Source organism: Bidens hawaiensis, unplaced genomic scaffold (assembly GCF_021521415.1).
Source record: "Bidens hawaiensis isolate Kalapana, Puna unplaced genomic scaffold, B.hawaiensis_p1.1 tig00038089_1, whole genome shotgun sequence".
In the NCBI taxonomy this organism is placed as follows: domain Eukaryota; kingdom Viridiplantae; phylum Streptophyta; class Magnoliopsida; order Asterales; family Asteraceae; genus Bidens; species Bidens hawaiensis.
In genome coordinates, this window is record NW_027505526.1 from 168,343 (window position 1) to 177,129 (window position 8,787).

General features: G+C 35.3%; 1 protein-coding gene and 1 pseudogene across 2 annotated transcripts; one reads left to right on the plus strand and one right to left on the minus strand.

Moving 5' to 3' along the window:
• Positions 1 to 260: 260 nt before the first annotated feature.
• LOC143613736 (uncharacterized) lies at positions 261 to 1,651 on the plus strand. The gene is made up of 3 exons (XM_077087369.1): positions 261 to 916; positions 1,283 to 1,408; positions 1,489 to 1,651. The coding sequence occupies exons 1-3, from the start codon at positions 374 to 376 to the stop codon at positions 1,555 to 1,557; spliced, it is 738 nt and encodes a 245-aa protein (XP_076943484.1). The 5' UTR covers positions 261 to 373; the 3' UTR covers positions 1,558 to 1,651.
• Positions 1,652 to 2,802: 1,151 nt separating this feature from the next.
• On the minus strand, positions 2,803 to 6,251 carry LOC143613738 (cyclic nucleotide-gated ion channel 1-like; annotated as a pseudogene). Its single transcript, XR_013150172.1, has 8 exons — positions 6,210 to 6,251; positions 5,453 to 5,600; positions 4,822 to 5,368; positions 4,524 to 4,736; positions 4,139 to 4,436; positions 3,940 to 4,051; positions 3,623 to 3,859; positions 2,803 to 3,537 (listed from the first exon to the last, which is right to left on the minus strand). The product of XR_013150172.1 is annotated as a cyclic nucleotide-gated ion channel 1-like (transcript).
• Between the last annotated feature and the right edge of the window lie 2,536 nt (positions 6,252 to 8,787).

Here is an 8,787-nt window from a genome sequence, read left to right on the forward strand (position 1 = left end):
CACCTTTCCATCCCACTTAATCAACAAAAAAGGTAAAGCTAAAGCAAAGGCACTCATCTTCTAATTTGATCCAATGGTTTTCTTAATGCAATTTCTTATCTGGGAAAAGGGCAATTGACCTTATAAAGTTACTTTTTTTATTTATTTAAATCCCTCTATTGTTCAAACACCATTTACAAGCCAACCTAGGATTCTTCATTCTTGTTTGTTTAAAATTGTGTGAAGGGTGCAAAAAGTATTTAGCTTTATAAGTCATTGCATTGTAGCTAATGACCAATTGGATCTTTATGATCTTAGTGGAGGGTAGTACTTATTCTTTCAAATTTATGATGTTTTATATTCTCATTTTGCTTGTTAAGTTGATTCACACATCATGGTTACATCACTATTTGTTCATGTACTCATATTGTTACTTTCTTGCTTGAATATTGTTCAGGATAACTTAATTCAGACATCCTCCACTGTATCAGATTATGATCTTGGAGGTGAAGGGGATCTTTTTAAAGCACCAGAACCGATAATCGAACAACCGTTAATCACCCTTGATCCCATGACATCTGCCATGTCAATGATCTCTTGTGGAGAAGACACAATCTCCCCTCAACAAGTTACGGATATCGAGTCGCTTCAAAAGGAAGAGTTTTTGAATGATGTTTTCTATGACTGCAAGAACTTATTGGCAAAAGAAGCATCACCATTATCTGAAGTTGTAAGCCTCAGTTTCCCGGTTAAAACCGATGAAACCCCTGTTGTTAAGGAAAACGTTCACCCGTCATGTCAAATCCCGAAAAGCATGAGCTCGGATAGTCTAAACTCTATGGATTGGATTCAAGGGGCTCAAGTTAAATCCAGTTTTCTGAATTTTGGCGCAATGGATGTCGGTATGCGAAGGGCTTTTAGCGAGGGAGACATGAAGGTCAAACTAAAAATTACAACTTTTTGCATTGTGTATAATAATATGATGATAGAGATTGAGTCATATGCCTATTTGTGGTGGGGAGGACAAACTCTATATAAAAGAAACCATAAAACCTTAAAACTATAAAGAGTGCCAAATTTCCAAATTGACTATAATATATTAATACCCTTGTTTACAAAATTTGAGGGGACATGAAGTATCCTATTTTCAAGAATTATTATATAATAAAGCAAGATATTTATTTATCAGGCGGCGAATGTCAACTCATATTCATGTTTAAACCTGGAATGGATCTTTATGTGTGCATACATTTGTTTACGCATCTAACACGTGCTGACATGATAGATTTTTCGTTTATGACAGACTCTATCTGATGCCAACACAAGCCACAACTATTATCCGCCACCACTAATAAGCGAAGAACGTAAGCAAAAGCTCTCAAGATACAGGAACAAGAAAACAAAGAGGAACTTTGGCAGAAAAATCAAGGTAAATTGTGTGTTTTTCATAAAAATTATTAAGTTTGGAAATGAAGTATCATTAATCTGATAATGGTTTATGGTTTTCAGTATGCTTGCAGGAAGGCTTTGGCAGACAGTCAGCCTAGAATCAGAGGAAGGTTTGCAAAGACATCTTGAGAAGTAAAGTGAAGTAAAAGTAAAAGTAGGTAGAGCTGATGAAGCAGAGACAATATGGATGTTTGCTGACAGGGGTTAAAGTCAACTCAGCTTCTGCTAAATAAGCTAGGAGGCTCAGTATACCAGCATCATAATATGTAATCTATTATCATTATCTGTCAAGTCCTTGTAGATCCTCAATGTTGGAGTTGTGCTGTACATAAAGTATTTGTTGAATAATCACCACTAGTTATTGCTGCTATATGATATCATATATGTAAGGTGTGTTATCTAAGTTTACAGAATAATGTTTTTGAATAATTGTATTGGCCCAAATCAATGGTTACATTCAAAGGCCACATGCTCATAATACTGAATATTGAAAGTGTTCTTTATCTATGAGAAATGAATTATATACACAAGAGTGACTCTGATACTTTATGTAACATACAATCCCCATGTACCAACCAATATTGTTAAGTTTGCACGTGAGCTTACACGGGTTTAATTTTTGTTACCCAAGTGGACACTTCCAAGACCACTAACATGAAATTCATCTGCTTTAAATACACTTAATTGTGAGCTTTCCTCTTATCAAAAGCTAAAAGACCTAAAATATATTAAAAGGCCTAGGTCAGATCAAAACGAAACGATAAACACAGAAAATGAAAGCAAACTTTGATCCAACTGTCGATCGATTCCTCTATTGATAGAAACCGAAATTAATTAACCCTTACATATATGGACTTAGAACCCAAATTTACTAAACTCAAATTCTAACTAGGTAAACAAAGCAAACCTATAATTATCTTGAGTTCTTGACCCATCAAGATAACCATAAACAAATAAATAAACCCTAAAAGTAAACCATAAACTAATTGTCACTAATTTAGTAAACCAACTTAAAGACACAAATGCCCCTTGGCCCATTCAGACTCCTTCAGCCTCCTAGCACTTCAATTTTGACCCCTTCATTCAGACACAAATGCCCCTTGACCCATTCAGCCTCTCATTTGATGACAAAATGTGGCTTTTCATAAAACATGAAAACTATATTTTTTAAAAATATATAAGTAATAAGAAACAAAAATAATTGAACACATAAGAAGTAAAATGTATCACAAAATATTTTATTTTATCCTAATCCCTCCCCTAGGTATTAAATTGGTGATTATAAAAATGTAAAGTCTAGTTCTTGGACTCAGGATTTATCTACAAACTACAAACACTAATGATAAATAAAGAATCACTTTTACAACACTCCAAAATACTATTAAGATACAACCAGCATACATACATTATATCTTAATCTTCAGCAGTAAAATCTGGCTCTGCGGGCTTCTGAAGCATCAATGGAGGTAATTTCTCAGCGACCCTTCCTTTCCTCGCACCTTTTCGCCTCAAAGCACGAAGCGCATTGGCAGCAAACTGTGATGCATAAATTGTAGCTCCCAAACTAGGCGAACTCCCACCCGCTCCACTTAAAGCATTTTGCAGCCTATCTTCTTCTTCCCGAAGCGAGTCATCCAACTTCTTCCTGCAATGCCGCCGCCATGCTGCCTGTATGAAACAAGCGGCCCATGTCCGCCACTGCTGTGAATAGAACCTGAAAGTGTGGCGCAGCTGCTTACTGTGAAGTCTTCTGAACTGAGATGCCACAAATTTCAAATCATCAGCCATCAATGCAAATGCCTCAACTTCTTCAAGTGCTTGAACAGTTCGTGTGGAGATAGGGAGGTTGGATGATGTGTGTGGGTCCAACGCCCATGCAAGAAGCTCTTCACCACAAAAATCACCTGCTTTCAGCTCCTCGGAGTTGAAGAAACCAGTTCGACCACCATTCGTTGTAATGGATTGCAATCTGCCTCGCATTACAAAATGCATCTCGTCCACCGGGTCGCCTTCCCTCACAATGTAGCTGTTCTCTGTATAAAGAACGGGTTTCAAGCGGTCACAAAGTGCGTCCATTAGTTGATCATCCATCTTCTCAAACATAGGAACCTGAATGAAACCAAACACATGATCAGTTTTAAACATATTTATGAAGTGACCAAATCTACAGCAAAAAGGGAATGAAAAGACTGACCCTCTTTAGAAGTTTCAAACAGAGATGGCGTTTTATATCTCTTCTGAGGTCCTTAGGAAGGTTCCGGATCAAAGTATCTTCATCAACACCTCGTGTTTCCTGCCATTTATATTGTTCGTACCTTCTAATTCGCTCCTTAAGAGCTGGTGGGAGCAAACGGTGGGACATCCACTGCTCTGCATCTCGCCTTTTCACCCTCATTTCCTCCAATCTTATGGTTGTGGATTGCAGGTATGTCTGTGGTAATAAAAACATCACCATTAGATCTTAATATAGAAATCACAATAACAAATTAGATTTAGGTCCCAGTTACCAACCTGCATGTTTCCAATGAGAAATGAGAATAAAACTAAACCAGATATAGAAATAAACACTGCAAAGCAAATTTCCCAAACAAAGGTGCTCGTTTTCAGGTTTTGACCAAGGGAACTGCAAAATTGACCAAGAAAACAACATCATTTATGGATTTCTGTAAAACCGAAACCACTTGGGAGCTGGGAGTGATTTTGTTCAAACCTCAAATTTTGCAGACCCCACCAGAAACAGTAAAAGAACTTTTGTGGAAAATCGGTGGAGTTCACAACACCAGATTGAAGGGCGGGGAGAAAGATCCCAAAATCATAAGGAGGGTTGTCCATTTCTACTATGGGGCAACTTGCATTCAAATATGCCACATTATGTGTCGCGTCATCACAATAAAATGAGGAATGCACACACTCTGATACACTGGTACTAAGATTTGCTGTCCACACGCCCGTCGCCAGCAAGTTGTCTCACGCTCAATAGAAAACAAGTACCAAAATGCGCCGAATACCTAGAATCCCAAAAGATAACGGAACACTCAATATTATGAGTACGATATAACATACAAAATCTATAAAATAATATGGGCACCTCTTACATGACTAGCCAACATGTAAAGAAAGAGATTGAAAGCAGCTCCTGCCCATGCAGTTTCAGTAAGTATCCCAGATGTTCTTGTGACCTCCTTATACAGTGGATAGATTCTAAGCATTCTCGGGATGTACTGAAAAAATACAACGAATTTCAACAAGTCTTTTGTGTTCAAGGATTTTGACCCACCCAGCTTCGGTATAATGATCCATATCACAACCTGAGATAATAACAAAAGATCATCAAATCAGCACGCACAGAAAGATGCAAAGCATTTAATCCTAAACAGGCAAATCAGTACTGACCTGTGGCAATGGAAGAACCGCAAGAATGTCAACTAGAAAGTATGAGGAGAGATATCTCTTTGCTATCATCCAAGCATCCTCAACCAGAACACCCCTACCAAATACTCTAGAAGAAGGAGGTATAAAACCAGTACGAAACTGAAAGATGATATGAACTATGTAGAAAATATCCGTGAAGGAACGCAAAACACTAACCGTTATCTGCAACTTATTGTCCAAATCAAGGCACTTCTTGTTATCTTTCACTATTGGAACATAGAAGAATAACGGGTCCACTGAAACAGCGATCACACACGACAAGACGAATATTTTGTTCCACTTTTGGAGGAATTTCCCTTGTGGATTAAGCGTTTTCCTCCCGGAACCAAGGCCTCTACTCAAAAGCCTGTTTAATGAATGTGATTCCATCGATCGTTTCAAGCTCTTAACCCCTCCAGAACCATGTTCCAAGCCTTTCCAGAACATACTAGAAACTGAGCCTAAGGTTGTTCTAAATCTCTGTGGAGAACCGCTATTGCTGCTTTTTTCTGATCTCCAGTCCTCAAACCTGTTCAGAGTTCAGTTTATTATATATATATCGCATACGAATAATATAACACACAACAGCAGCATATACAATTCAAAAGCTAACCTCACAAACTTCTCAGGCCGCTGATTCATTGTTATAAATAATGCCCGAAAAGAGTTCCAACTACAGCATAAACAGCTAAAGGGGCATCTTCAATACCGTAAATTAAAATGGGTGCCTTGAATTGACTCAGAACGTTGAAATAGAACCACTGTAGACATGTACAAAAACCTAATTTAGATCACAACTGAATATATGCATAATAACTAGACAAATAGAAACACTAGTAAATCTAAAAACAAGTAGTATTAGCAGCATACGCACAAATTAGACATAAAAATTTATGTTTCAACAAAAACACCATATAGGGCGTAGGCCATCCTCTATGCACACAAATGCAAAAATATCTTATTCATATACAACTAGAAAAATAACAAATTACTCAGATTAATATTCAGCCCAGTAACATCTAAACTTTTCAAAAGGAATACATGATGATTATAACAAAATAATAATATAATAATAATTTCCCTATGATCTAAGACAGACAGTCTACATAGAACTTATCAAACCACTAAAGATCATTTCAAAGTAAGTTCTAATTAGTCAAACAAGCAAACACAAAGACTTACAATTCACTTCGTACAATCCAACCCACAAACAAATTCACCCAAATCAAGAACACCCAATTCAAATTCAACAACACCCAAGTCAAATTGGGTTCACAAATATCTAAGAACGGCAACAAAGATGACAACTTTAAACACCGAAAGTGAAATAAATGAATGATAAAATAATAGAATAGGAAAGAAAGTCGTACAAGATGGAACAGATGTTGAATTGAACAAACAGAGTGCGATGATATGATGATGAAGTAGCAAGTGATCAACAGAAAGATAATAGGCTAATTTGAAGTGGGCTTCAAGAGGAAGTTTCCTTGATGTTTCTGGCGTTTACCAAGTCGCAATGAGAGAGACAGAGCCACAGAGGAGCGGAAGAAATGGGTCGGAAGGAAGTCCACAATCGCAATAATAATAATAATAATTAGACCCGGTTTTCTTTCACACCCTAGCCCTTTCTTTTTAGGTTGGTCCCCGTTCCGATCCTCGTAAATACAACTAGGTAACAAAACCTATCACGTTACAACGATCGCTTAAGTTGTTACAACACTGGTACTGAATTCAAAACATAAATATGTAAACGCCCAAAACAGTTCGGATGTTTGGTACACATACAACTTATATTAAAGCGACACAAATTTGTAAACGCTTAGGTTCGTTACGCTACCGGCACTAAGGCAGGAAACTAAATTTGGTGTGGGATTAGTATTGTCACTCGTATAGCTTAATGATAACAAAAAAAAAATTAGCGTACTTAAAACGGAGTTTATTTGGTTGGTGTGACCCGGGCGTTGTGACAAACCAGTGTTGCTTTATTATGAGGAAAAGCTATTTTAAACAGAATTACAGTTTAGTGAAATAGTTTTAAACTACAAAACAAATAAAATATTTATCAAAAGGTTGAAAATATTAGGGCCTGCAGCTAGATTAATAGAAGATTTAGACATTTATGCAAACCTATTAATCATAGGTTAAGCATCAGAATACAGAGGCTACAAAATTCAATTCACAAACTGATCAGAAAGGTGAACAAGTCTAAATTGTTTATGTACAACTTTTAAACTTCCTTATCAAGAATGTGTTTCATGACATACAAGGAAATCTTTATGATATAAAGGGTTAGAAAACACTTTATTGAAGAATTAAGATGTTACAAGCAACTACAAGTTCAACCCATTGTAAATCAATAGAGTTTACATAATAGAATTATCATGGAAAGTTTTATAAAGGTAGAAGAATATTTGTAAACTAGTCAAACAAAATTATTTAAATAGATGTTATTTAACAAATAACTCTTGAAAAAAATGATTCCACTTAAGGAATGCCCTTTCATCCAAATCTACCAAGAAGACTTAACTTGGATGGAAATGATTAAGTCAAATGCTTGAAAGAAATGTATAATAATTTATATTGATAAAACCATAAAGTGATTAACTCATTTAGGTGAAATACATGGACATATGGTGTAAATCAAAGTCTAGTTAAGACACACAAATGCATGTGAAAAATCTGCTGCATTTAAAGGCCTAAAGAGGAGAGGGACATCTCATAATGTATTCACAAAGCTCAAAATAATGTGGATTGGACGTCTTCGGTCGATGCAGATTGACCATGGAGATCTATCGTTGAGTGAAAAAAATGTACACAACTAATCTTCAAATGTTGGACTATATATAAAAGACTTATGCAACCTTATTCTTCCTTTTCTCTACAAAGTTACATAAAAACATACATAGAAGATCTTTCTTGATTACAAACATCATTCAAGCATCAAAGAGAAGAAAAGAGATTAGGATTAAAGAAGACCAAGTGCTACAACATAATTTATTCATTCTTTGAATTATTGAAGGGGCATCACTATATGTTGTTCTAGCGCTTGTATTGATGATCTAATATGGAAACACAATATTGATATATTGGCATTATTGCAATGTGTTAGGAACACTATATTGATGTAGTGTTATATTGTTGTAGGGATACAGTATCTTGACATAGTGTTTGAGAGAGTTTAATATTTTGAAATAATGAACATTTGAAGACTTGTAAATCACATTATCAGACATAGTGTGTTGAATAAGGTGATCGCTACCTTGGACTAACGAAACATGTAATTTGTGATCCTATCATTTGGGGAGACATCTAGTGAAGAAAAATCTTGATCAGATGATTAGAAGAGGCCTAGAATAGATTAGTTAACATTCATAATCCAAATATCCAAAATATTTCAAAATCACCATCCGATCAAATCCGAAAATTCGAATATTCGATATTAGATATTTGAATTTTCAGATACTTCGAATTTGGATATTTCAAATTCGATTTTTTTTTTGAATACCCTTACTTTATAGTTTTGAGTATTAAAGGACGTGTGAAGAATGATAGAAAATTATGGAAAGAATCAACCAATGGGGGAGCATCACCTCAAACTTAAGAGCTTGAAGATTTATTAGAGGTGCATGAAAAATCTGAATGGGCTTTTTATTTTCACTTTTTAATGTATATCTAAATTCATATATTTAAAACACAAAATAAATAAAAGTACATAAATTTTATTAATTCATAATACTAAAAACATTAAAGAAATAAAATAATTAAGAAATACTTTTCACTAAAAAACAACTTGAAAATACTATTTCTAATTCTAACAGCTTTTAATTTCCACTTTCATTTGTAGCATGTCTTTGTTGTTAAATTTCATAACTCTCACCATGTTTTGCAATTCTGAATACATTTGGTGGACGAAATGATCTCTTGCACAAAATAATCAAACAATTGTTT